This window comes from Armigeres subalbatus, chromosome 2, assembly GCF_024139115.2.
Source record: "Armigeres subalbatus isolate Guangzhou_Male chromosome 2, GZ_Asu_2, whole genome shotgun sequence".
In the NCBI taxonomy this organism is placed as follows: Eukaryota; Metazoa; Arthropoda; class Insecta; order Diptera; family Culicidae; genus Armigeres; species Armigeres subalbatus.
In genome coordinates this window covers 313,294,128-313,306,473 of record NC_085140.1, presented here as the reverse complement: position 1 = coordinate 313,306,473, position 12,346 = coordinate 313,294,128, and the positions used below count along the sequence as shown (strand labels likewise).

At 42.3% G+C, this 12,346-nt stretch overlaps 1 protein-coding gene and 2 long non-coding RNA genes across 4 annotated transcripts; 2 read left to right on the top strand and 1 right to left on the bottom strand.

Moving 5' to 3' along the window:
• Positions 1 to 54: 54 nt before the first annotated feature.
• Positions 55 to 2,410, top strand: LOC134216742 (uncharacterized). The gene is made up of 3 exons (XR_009980806.1): positions 55 to 336; positions 395 to 994; positions 1,354 to 2,410. It is a non-coding gene; the product is annotated as an uncharacterized LOC134216742 (long non-coding RNA).
• Positions 2,411 to 7,531: 5,121 nt separating this feature from the next.
• Positions 7,532 to 8,416, bottom strand: LOC134216741 (uncharacterized). 2 transcript variants are annotated; one of them, XR_009980804.1, is made up of 3 exons: positions 8,284 to 8,416; positions 8,000 to 8,207; positions 7,532 to 7,905 (listed from the first exon to the last, which is right to left on the bottom strand). It is a non-coding gene; the product is annotated as an uncharacterized LOC134216741 (long non-coding RNA). The 2 variants fall into 2 exon arrangements; XR_009980805.1 differs by having other exon boundaries at positions 8,000 to 8,232; positions 8,284 to 8,400.
• Positions 8,417 to 8,458: 42 nt separating this feature from the next.
• On the top strand, positions 8,459 to 9,175 carry LOC134216740 (DNA-directed RNA polymerase I subunit RPA12). The gene is made up of 3 exons (XM_062695561.1): positions 8,459 to 8,720; positions 8,783 to 9,008; positions 9,075 to 9,175. Exons 1-3 carry the CDS (start codon positions 8,600 to 8,602, stop codon positions 9,097 to 9,099), a joined length of 372 nt encoding a protein of 123 aa, XP_062551545.1. The 5' UTR covers positions 8,459 to 8,599; the 3' UTR covers positions 9,100 to 9,175.
• The last annotated feature ends 3,171 nt before the right edge of the window (positions 9,176 to 12,346 follow it).

The window sequence follows — 12,346 nt, the reverse complement described above, 5'->3', positions numbered from 1 at the left end:
TTCTCGCCGTGCACAACTGACAGCATAGATGTTTTTGTTTTTTTACGAGATCTGTCAAAGTGAAAGTTGAATGATTATCGATTAGAAGGTTCCCCTGGGGGAACTTCCCCAAAACGGAAGTGACAAATTACATCCAGACCATCCTATACTAGACGGGTGCCAAGCCTAGCGGCACACAATTGCGAAATAGTTGAAAACCCCTTCCCGAGCAATGCTACAAAAAGGAAGAGGTCAAGATTGCAGTCGATTGCAAACCGAAGAAAGTGATTCGTCATCGAGTGGCTTTGGCCATTCCTTCCACAATCCCGTTCAGGATGCATTTGCCAGAAAAATCAGGTAATAAATCAATGCTTTTGTTGCTGTTTTTCCTTTCTCATCCTCAACTACTTTCCAGAAACCAATTGGCATAGTAAGCAAACCCAGTATGATTTGTTGGACAAGTAGCTATCGCAAAGATAGAATCGGTTGTATGATTCGTGGCATCTGCAGGCTGGAGGATGGAGGCAACGAAAGAAGGCCATTAATAAAAACAAATATATACAACACCCGGCTGACGAAAGATCCACAAAAACATGCGCTTCGTCGCTTCTTACCAAGCCCCTGCGCAACAAAATTGCCCGGTTCGAGACACACCAGAAGAAGCGTATGCGTCACCGTGTACAGGAAAAAAATATGGACACAGGGTTTTCTACGTGCCGAAAGTGTCCGCTGTAGAACATGACATCATTGAAGTTGTTCCGAGACCAGGAAGCTTTCACAACATTGTCATCCAGGTCACAAATCCTTCCGCACTTCCGCACAGATAACCGACGCAACTAAGTTAGTGCAAATATCTAAAGGACCAATGCAGTTCAACATTTTTTGGTATGTCAGCAAAGAAGAACTGGTCACATACTGAGAGCAGCTACACAAAAAAAACAATGAATCTGCAATGCAAAAGTGTGTAGATACACCAAAACGGACAAAACAACAACGTCCCTTAGTTCAGGACACTGTGAGTAACACGCATTAATGAAGACTTTGAGCTTATGGAACTAACAAAAATGTTAACCGTCTATGACGAGTTTAGTACTCTCCATTTAATTCAAGTACGTTTTGTTATCTTTGCAGATACGTATTTCGACCGCAACTGTGTGGTCGTCTTCAGTATCTCGTACTTGGCTCGACTCGACTCGTCGAGTCAAGTACGAGACATTGAAGACGACCACACAGTTGCAGTCGAAATACGTATCAGCAAGGATAACAAAACGTAGTGGAATTAAATGGAGAGTACTAAACTCGTCATAGACGGTTGAATACATTCCACTTAAAAGAGCCCAGAATATTTTTTCTGAAAATTTTCAATTTTTCCAGAAATTCTTCGATTATGAAGTAGATTCGGATGAAGATTGGAAAAAGGAGGCACCGGACGAATCGCTTCACGGCAGTGACGACACGGCAGAGGCTGACGTCATTGAGGACAACAGTCCGGAAACCCAGAAGGCTAATTTGAAAATCATGCAACAAGAATTTGCTGCCGAAAGGAAAAATAAAACGTAAAAAATCAAATCACGGCAAATCGGTTGCTTGTGGGAGAACGGAGCCGGGGATGAATCAAAATGTTCAGCTGTGATTAGGGAGATCCTCAAAACTCGAGCCATGTTGTGCGATCCAGAGGAACCCATTTCGTTTACGGTGCAGAAAAATGAGCAGGAATCGAACAGTTCATCACCGTCAAAAGATAAGCAACAACCCGAGTGCTCTGAATAGAAAGTTCCTAAAACAAAAAAGCATTGGTCAAATATGGTTTGACAGACTTGGAAATTCCCATTAGATGAGAGTTTACTTGAAAACTTTTAATCGAAACTACATACCTACAACATTAATTTTAATGTGCAACCGACTCCTAGCTCAGCATCAATCGCAAAAACATCTGTCGCTCCCGCCTCCAAAATCACCAAATTCACTCGATAAAACTCCAAAGACGACAAACGGAAGCAGTTTGCACCGAAATGCACGGAGCAGTTTGCCACCGCATCGCCCTACACTTCAAGCTGAAAATCTGCCGCGGCCGTCGCCTCACCAGTGGTCGCGACACTAGTGGCGTGTTCAACCGCTGATATCAGTGCCACTTGGCCGAACATAAATCAGACCACCAAGAGCAATCTAACCAGCCAGCTTCAGACCAAAGATGGCACCGCTAACAACACCACAAGCAACCATAAGAGCAATGCGAATGTGCTGAAATCGATGGCGGTTGACTATGACGCTGAACCACGGTGGACAACCGATCAAGCCTGGCGAAATTATTGTTTTATTGATCAATGGGTTTGAAAATGTATCAGTCCAGTAGAACTAAATTGTACTAGGTATGAATGAACATATGAATATTCATATATAAGTAGAAATCCATCTGAATTGGTCTATAGAATTGAACTGACTTATTTCTTTATAATTTTCAATTTCTTTTCGGGATTCCGAAGGAAATGCTTTCGGGAATTATTTTCGAAATCCGAAGGGAATCCTTCTGGGGTCCCGCAGCGAATTATTCCGGAATCACGCAGCAAATCCGTCTGGAATTCCGCAGGAAGCCTTACTGAGATTCCGCGAAGAATCATTCTGGGAATCCGGAGTCCTTCCGATATTCCATAGGGGATCCCGCAGGGAATCCTTCCGAGATTCTACAGCGTATCCTTCCGGGATTCTCAGGGAATCCTTCCAAAACTGCAAGGAAACCTTCCGAGATTCTGCTGAAAATCCTTCCGAGATACGGGAGGAAATCCTGTGGAGATTCTGCAGTCCATCCTTCCGAGATTCTGCAGGGAATCCTTCAGAGATTCTGCGGGGAATATTTCCTATTTTGCCTATCTATCCTTCCTGGCTTATCCAGGGAATCCTTCCGAGATCCTGCCGCAAATTCTTTCGAAATTCTGCAGGAAATCCTTCCGAGATTCTGCAGGGAATCCTTCTGGGATTCTGCAGGGAATCCTTCCAAGATTTTGCAGCCTATCCGTCCGTGATTCTGATGGAAATTCTTCCAAAACTCTGCAGGAAATCTTTCCGGGATCCTGCAGGGCATCTTTCCGGGATTCTGCAGTGAATCTTTCCGGGATTCTGCAGTAAATCCTTCCGGGATTCTGCATTGAATCATTCTGAGATTATGCTGGAAATCCTTTCGAGATTCTGCAGTCTATCCTTCCGAGGTTCCGCTGGAAATTCTTTCGAGATTCTGCAGGAAATCCTTCCGAGATTCTGCAGAAAATCCTTCCGAGATTTTCTAGGGAATCCATCCGTGATTTTGCAGGGAATCCTTCCGGGATTCTGCAGTGAATCCTTCTGAGATTCGGCAGGAAATCCTTCCGAAATTTTGCAGCCCATCCTTCCGAGATTCTGTAGGGAATCCTTCCGAGATGCTGCAGAGAATCCTTCCGAGCTATATTTTTCCGAGATTCTTCAGGGAATTCTTCCGGGTTTCTGCAGCAAATCCTTGTAAGATTTTGTAGCCTATCCATCCGAGATTCTGATGGGAATTCTTCCAAAACTCTGCAGGAAATCTTTCCGGGATTCTGCATGGAATCGTTCCGGGATTCTGCAGGGCATCTTTCCGGGATTCTGCAGTGAATCCTTCAGGGAATTCTTCCGGGATGCTGCAGTGAATCCTTCTGAGATTCGGCAGGAAATCCTTACGAAATTTTGCAGCCCATCCTTCCGAGATTCTGCAGGGAATCTTTCTGCGATTTTGCGGAGAATCCTTCCGCGATTCTGCAGGGAATCCTTTCAAGATTCAGTAGGAAATCCTTTCATGATTCTGAAATGAATCCTTCTGGAATTATCCTGCTGGGAATTCTTCCGGGATTCTGCAGGGATTCCTTACTTGATTCTGCAGAGAATTCTTCCGAGATTTTGCAGCCTATCCTTCCTGGATTATGCAGGGAATCCTTCCGAGATCCTGCCGCAAATCCTTCCGAAATTCTGCAGGAAATCCTTCCGAGATTCTGCAGGGAATCCTTCCGTGTTTCTACAGGAAATCCTTCCAAGATTTTGCAGCCTGCCCTTCCAAGATTCTGCAGAAATCCTTCCAGAATTTCGAAGAATTTCATAAGGGTTCCCTTCTTCCGTAATCTCAGTAGTATTTTCTTTGGCATCCCGGAAGGATCAACCTTCGGCCACCTTCGGCATCAACGGAAGAATTTCCTTAGGAATCCCCGAAAGTTTCTCTGCAAAATCCTGGAATCCCTGTAAAACCCTGCTAGGACTTTCTGCAAAATCTCGGAAGGAGCCCTGCGGAATCCATAAAGAACTTTCAGTTCGAAATCCCCAAAGAATTCCCCGCGGTATACTGGAAGGATTCTTGGCGGTATATAGGAAACATTCCTTGAATCCCGGAAAGACTCTCTGGAGGGACCCTTTGTTATCCTGGAAGGTTTTTTTTCGGAATCGCGCAAGAATCTTCTTCGGAATTATAGGACTATTCTCGTAATCCCGAAAAATACCCCTCAGTATCCCGGAAGAAATACCTTTAGAATCCCGACAGGGTTGCCTTCGGAATCCCGGATGGATTCCCTATGGAAGGAATCTTTGCGAAATATCGGAAGGATTCCCTTCCGGAAGAATTCGCTTCGAAGTTCCGGAAGGATTTTCTTCGAAATCCCGGAAGCTATCCCTTTATAATATCGAACGGATTTTCTTCTGAATACCGGAAGTATTTTTTTTTCGGAATTTCGGGTGAATTCTTTTTGGAATCCCGGAAGGAATTTCCTCGGGAATCCCGGAAAGATTTTTTTCGGAATCGGAAGCATTCTCTTCGGAATCATAAAAGAAAAATTTCCGGTATCCTGGAAGGATTCCCCGGAAGAAATATTTTCAGAATCCCGATCGGATTCGTTGCGGAATCTCGGAGACGTCGTGAGAAATCCCGGAATGATTTCCTCGGATTCCTGGAAGGATTCTTTACGAAACCCCGGAAAGATTTCTTGTGAAATCTCGTATGAATTCCACGCGGAATCTTGGAAGGATTTCCTGCTGTATTCTGAAAAGATTTACTTCGGGAACTTGGAGGGATTCGCTGCGATATTGGAAGAAATATCGGAAGGATTCCTTTCGGAATGTTGCAATGGTTCCTTGCCGAATCACTGAACTATTCCTTGTAAAATCGCGGAATCTCCTCGAAATAACGAAATCCCGTAAGGATACCTCTTGGTATTCCGGAAGGCTTTATTTCGGAATCCCGGAGGGATTTCCTTCGCAATTCTTGAAATATTCCATTCGGAATCCTAAAAGGATTTTTTTCTGGAAGGAAAAACGTAAATAAATAAAACCTCAAGAATGAGGTTAAAAATCTGTCAAAACTTACAGCAAAAAAGTCTACACTTACCAAAACACTTTCAAATGAATTTACCGAAATGTGAGTAAAATACACTAGCGCCTCTGGCGGTGCTGGTCTCGTGAGCTCATATGGGTTGCATGAATTTTTAATCGGTTCTTCGCGAGTGTCATGTCCCGGTTATTAGTTCCTGCTTTTGATATACACGGACAGATAAATCAACCCAAACTTTGAGTTCAATATACGCACACGGTAAAAAATATACACGTCCATGCGAACTGTTCTGCATTTGAATATGCACTACTTTGGAATCAAATCAATATCAATAGCTGAGCTCGTCGCATTCAAAGACCACCACTTCCATTTGACGTGCACAATGTTTTGAACATAAAACAACAAAATAAAAAAATAGAATTACCTCAGCTCAGATTTGAATAACATACCTTTGCTTGAAAGTCCTTCGTCTTACCATGACTCCATACCACACTTCGAAATACCTCTTGAAATAAGCAGAACAGATGAAAGAACTGTCATCTATTTTTAGAACAACACCAATATCCCTCCACTCTTAAATCAATAGCCATGAACCTGTGAATTCAATAGCATAGCACTTTCAATTCTAGTGGGGAAATTATTGGTGCTGATCGAAGTGCTAATCATTTCAACATCCAGTGAGTAGCACTTTGATCAACAGTGTTGATATTATGGAATTGTCTGCATTCAACGCACTTGTGAAAGCCCGCATAATTACAAACTGTAAATGGATATTTTCCCGTGCGTTCGGCCACAGTATCCTTTACTGTTGACAACTGTAAATGAACAATCTCATGTAAAGTTTCAACAGTTTGTGGTACGGTTATTTGACAAATAACAGTATGTTGAATGGGTTGTTAAGTTATGTCACCATAAAAAATCGGCTGTTTTCGCGTGCAAAATTTTCGCTCGACAGTATGATAAATTGTTGACATATAATGCAGGAAATATAAAACTTTTTAGGAACAGCATGTTGTATATTGACATTTAGTGATGATGTCAGGTAGTTATGGTTGAATCGACCGAAAAATATTTGATAACCGCAACGTAAACTGTGAAGTTATTTCTTACATCGTAATAATGATTCTGACCATATAACATGTTGTTTTTTATTATGCGGGAGGTGTAGCACCACTTCAAAATCAAAGGAATAGCATTTTCAATAATAGTGATTTTAAAGTTTATCATTCAATAGATGGAACAGTTAAATTGAGCGTGTTGATTTTTTACCGTGCACTATTGAGAATATCGCAGAAAAAATTTACCCAAATTTGGGTAGTTTTCCCTTTCTTTCCCATGATTGCTATCAAAACTAGAGCAAGATGCAAACACCTCACCGAGGTTGCTCAGCCCAATAACCCAAATTTGAGTAAATTCAATATTCTCTATTTTGGGTTGATCAAGGTCCGCTTTGGATAAATTATACTCAGCTTTGGGTAAATTGTTTACATGGGATTAAAGGCAAACTACACAAAACAGATAGGTATCATAGAACAAACAGCAAGTTTCAAAGTAGGCTCTTTGTGTATCAACAATCGACGAACGGCACTCCCGTATATCCAAGGCGAAAGAAAGAGGCAGCAAAGCATGCTATGCTGCTCTGTCTTATGCACGTTGTTCAGTAAAGCTTGACTTCCACCGCTAGGTTCGCTAGCGTTTCAAAATCATGGAAGGACCACATTCCACGGCAAAGATGCCTATATGTTGTGTGCAAACTACCTAGTGCCAGAAAAGTCATTTTACTCAAATTTGGGTTATTGGCCCAAACCACGGTTTTGAGTGCAAACAACCCACTTTTGGGTAGTTTTGGTTTTCAGTGTAAGAGCTGTCAAATCAGTAACACGCTCGTCCGGCTGAACTCAAATTTGGGTCAGATTAACTCAAAATCGTAAAAACTGGCTCAAGACAAAATTGAGTTAAGGCCCCTTAACTCAATTTTGAGTAACGACGGGAGATACACACTTAAAATAAATCGCCGAATTCGGTAAAATTTTACCGAAATCTCAACAGCAGAACTGTTCGGTAAATAATTTAACTGATTTTCGGTAATTTTGACAGTTGAGCAATGGAAAAAATTACAAAAAATCTGTAAAATCAATTACCGAACAGTTCTGCTGTTGAGATTTCGGTAAAATTTACCGAATACGGTGAAATGAGTTAAGTGTGTATGAATTTTGAGTGACGTTTACTCAAAATCATAAAATCAAATATTTAGAATTTTGAGTTTGTCAAATCTAATAAAAACAATCAGGCGCAGTATAAAGAAAAGCTATTCGAATTAGATTCATAAAACAATTTAACATTTATTACAGCTTAGTATAATGAGAGGTTATAAACTACAGAGAAAGGTCGGATCCTGGGTAGGAACATCTGTTGCTGATTTGTAATAGCTACAATAGGAATTACATTGCAAACTTATGTGCCCAAGTATGTACCCCAGGAACGAACTTTTTCTCTAGTTCATATCCTCTTTTATAATAATACATTTTTAAACTATTGTTTTATAATAATAAATAGCGGTCCTCAAATATCTCCGGCGGTCGCTTGTGATGGTACGTCTGGGAGCTCGTCTGGAAGTAAAAAAAAATGTGATATAGGAGACATTCTCTGCTATGGTTCTTAGCGCGGACATGGACAAACCAATAACTGCCTGAAACTTCTTACCTGGTATAAGATCTCATCTATATTGTTGAATCTGACCACAACTGGTAATTACACAGCAGAAGAAATTCACGAGGGCAATGACGAAGTCTTGAAAACTGATGTACACTGTTCTAACATCTTGGTAATGCTCTTCAAAGCTCAGTTTTTTCTGGGGTATTTCCAAACGTTGTTTCGAGCGTGCACTTGTCCTCGTCCTCGTCGTATAAAGCTGGAACGAGAAATGGATAAATAATCTAATATTTAGAATTAGATTAGTAAATTAGATTTAGTAAATCAAAACTTACATGAAGATCTACCAGCGACCGTTGGACTTCTGGAAATTTTCACGGTGAACTCATTTTTGAGTTCGGGAACTATTTATGCAAATATGAGTCAAAGCTACTCAAAATCATAACTCTCAGTTACTCAGAGTTTGACGTCTCAATAGAAGTTATTATTTTGAGTTATGCTGACCCAAAATTGAGTTCAGCTGGACGAGCGTGAATGCCATCACGAAAGTCAACAAAAATAGTAACTAATATTCACATCCTGAATTCCTGATGTTAATGTAATAAAACGATTTTGCAAGGTTCAAACGTGCAACCAGATGTTGTGATCACAATGGATTTTAACTCGTCAATTACTCCGGGATTTTGTCCGGAATGTGGTTCGGTACTGCCTTTGCTACAAATGACGGGCAATGTGAGGTGTTACAACTGCCTGAAAATCTACGACGAAGCATGTGAGCAGCACGATGTTATTTTTGACTAACGCATGTTTGATGTTTAATTATTACTATTTCAGTTTTCGGCACCATGGAAATTCGAACCACAATCCATTTCAATTCGTACAAAAGCAGAAAGGACCAGCAGCTGGATAGCAGAAAAGCAGCCGCTGACGAGGAAGCAGAAGGCCCAATTGTGGCGCGTAAATGCCCCAAATGTGGCAACGACAAGATGTCGTATGCTACCCTGCAGCTGCGATCGGCCGATGAAGGGCAGACCGTGTTCTTCACGTGCACCAAGTGCAAGTAAGTGTGGTGGTTAACGACGTTCAATGAACATTTGCGTTGCTAATTTGGGAAATTTTATTACAGGTTCAAAGAATCAGAAAACTCATGAAGGCAATGTTATACCCTGCTGATTTATTTTTCATAATAAATTTGTTTGAAATATATTTATTTTTTTCTAATTCTAATTTGTATTTGTATTAGCCAGTTAGCCTGTAGTACATAACTTTTAGTCAGGTCAAGGCAGGTACGAAAACAAGGTTTTACTTTTGGACAATTTACTTCTTAATTAATACTAGGTATGTGTTTTGGCTATCTATCTAATTATCTCGAGTACTACTGGTTGCCTTTAGAGAGTGCCTAAAAGGACCTAGTGTTGGTTTGATGGTTAGTGGCAAGTCATTCGAGGTCAACGTTCCAGATATTAATTTGTTTTCTTATTGTAGTGTGTCCTTGGACGATGAAACATCGGGACCGTTCTTGTCGTCCTTTCTGCAGTTCTCGGAAAATGTTTTAGTGTTCTGATATACAGATTAAATCTTAACTTTGTCTGGTTGGAGTTAATGATTTAGCTCATCCTTGCGGCCTATCTCGTAGGATCAGTAGGATAAAAACCTCTACTACTATCCTGCGATTGATTTCGATGAGGTCGATACGGTCCACAAAGCCCAGGAGCATATGTGACCGTGTTATGTAAGTGCCGTTCTTCTGAACGCCAGATAATCTAATCGCCCCCTCAAGCGCAATGTTGAACGAAAATCGAAAGCCCATGAGAGATGAGCTCCTCCGAACTCCGTCTACAGGCAAATACACAACACCACAGAACAATCCGGTCTCTGATTCGTTCCTCGTCCTCAGCATCAACGATCCGCTCTGCTCTGCCGAAAAGTAACCCAAGCTATCGACTCGCACCAAGTCAAACGCAACGTCCAGCTCCGGGTGATTATTCATTCAGTTCTCCACCCTATTCCACTCGTTGCAGTCGATCCATCCCTGTCAGCGACCAGCAGCCTGACCCTGCGTATGAGTTGGGAGACGGGGTCTTCCGAAACCCAATCTTTGGCAAGTATTATCAGCCATTAGCTTTGCCTTCGTCTGAAACACATCTGATTTGCAGTAAATCTATGCGCACGCAGCACTTACCATTCTTCAACATCAACGTCAAGCCTCTGCTGTTTTTCCGTCCTGTTCTGCACCGAGACGCACATTCGACACAAGCAGTGAGGAAGCTCCTATCCCACTCATCGCAGTCGAGCCACTCCTGCCAGCGATCAGCAGTCGTTCCGGCCCTGCGTTAGAGTCGGGAGACGGGACCTTCCGACCTTCAACGTTTGAAGGTATGATCAGCGATCCACTATTGCTTTCCCTAAGAGTGTCCTAAATTCTAGTGTACAACTGCATCCTATGTAAGCGCCGTTTCTAAGCTCGTTGTCATGGAACCATTACTTTCGCATTGCAAGCAACATCTCAGCCCCGACCAACACGGCTTTACCGCCGGTCGTTCTACCACTAGCAATTTGCTTACTTCGTATGCAAACCGATGGTATCTATACCGTTCTGTCTGCCAAGTTGAACCATGCTGTCGTTTTTGCCAAACAGGTACGGCATCGGTAGTGATTAATTGTGCTGGTTCCGCTCATACTTGACTGACTGGCAACTGATGGTGACTTTAGATGACTGCGAATCGAATAGTTTCCGAGCAACATCTAGCATACCGCAAGTAAGCCACCTGGGGCCACTAATATTCCTGCTCTACTTCAATGACAATCTAGTCATCGAAAGCCCTCGACTATCGTAAGCTAACGATTTGATTTTTTTTTCAAATTTGCTCAGCTACTGACTGTCTTAATCTACAACGGCAGCTCACACATTTTGCCAGCTAGTGTTCTCTTAACCGCATAATCGTAAACCCAGCTAAGTGCTGCGTCATAACGTTCACTCGAAAGAAACAAACGGATAATTTTCGACTACAACTTACTTGGCACGACACTCGAGCGCATGAATCACATCAAGGACCTCGGTGTAGTCCTGGACTCAGAGCTAACATTTAAGCAGCACATCTCGTACGCTGTCAATAAAGCTTCTAGGACATTGAGACTCATATATAGGATTGCCAAGAATGTTTCCGACATTTTTTGCTTGAAAGCCATCTATACTGTTCTCCTGTGAGTTCTACTCTGGAGTACTGCGCTGCAGTTTGGAGCCCAGCGTACAACAATGGCGCCGAACGAATCGAATCGGTCCAACGTCGGTTCCTGCGTCCTGGTTCGGTTTTGCCTACCGAGCTATGAGGGCAGATGCCAGTTGATCGATCTGGAACTTCTTCGTGCTAGGAGATACCACCCGGGCGATGACGATCGTTTATATACTACAGGGACGAATCGACTGCGAAGGTATTCTGGAGAAGATAGATTTGTATGTTCGACCAATGACAATCCGCAATAGCGGAATGCTTAGACCACTGCAAAGGACGAATTACGGACTACATGGGACAATCGGTGGCTTGCAACGCATATTCAACAGAGCATCATTGTTTGACTTCCATTTATCTCGTAATATGTTACGTCGGATGTTTATGACTTTTTTCAACACAACTAGATAGTATTTTTACTACTGTAACTTTTTTGGATTGACTAGATTGGATTGACAAACAAACCTTCGTTTGCGCCCAAATATCAGTCATATGCCGCGCGCCAGTCGACAGTCGAGTAAAACCAGTAAAACCCTCGCATATTGTTTCTATCCATGTTTTCCTGCGCTTCAGCTATCACACTCTCTTCGTGCTGCCTTTTCTTTCTGCGGTGGATTTGTTTTTCTACTGCCCTTATACACTGTACCGGTCTCTGTTGTATCGGATATTAGCCACTATCATCCAACTCCTGGCAACATTTTTCTCGTCCGTAACTTGCTGGCACTAATCATCAAACCAACCATTTCGTTGGAGTTAGCTTCTGGAAGTACTGCTCAGTAGCCCCATCTACTGAAAAAGCGTAGGATATTGAAACGCATTGTTCTGTTACTGTGTGAACTTAGTGACTCTGGATATCAATTTTGGCAACTGTGGACGAGGTAGTGATCCAGCTCATAGCTCGTGCCTCTGATGGTCTTTACTACGTCTGAGAAATATCGTCCGTCGATCTGCACGTGGTATTTCTATATGTGGGCAGTTGTCGCCACTCGGGTGTAGCCAGATGTTTGCGGTATTCTAATTGTCATCATCCCAACTGCAGCAAAGGTTACAAGTCGCAGGCCATTATCGTTGGTAGCGGTTGGTAGCTCCCTATCAATGACATGAAGGAAGAAGTTTTCTCTCCCGAATGAATCCATCGCTTTACTTTACTGTTGCCTTTCTTGGCAAC

What these genes read in the sequence shown, in the direction of transcription:
- LOC134216740 (XM_062695561.1), top strand. Translation starts at nt 8,600, where the DNA reads ATGGATTTTAACTCGTCAATTACTCCGGGATTTTGTCCGGAATGTGGT. An exon ending in GAAAATCTACGACGAAGCAT is followed by an intron (nt 8,721 to 8,782) that starts GTGAGCAGCACG and finishes TTACTATTTCAG; the next exon opens with TTTTCGGCACCATGGAAATT. An exon ending in TTCACGTGCACCAAGTGCAA is followed by an intron (nt 9,009 to 9,074) that starts GTAAGTGTGGTG and finishes ATTTTATTACAG; the next exon opens with GTTCAAAGAATCAGAAAACT.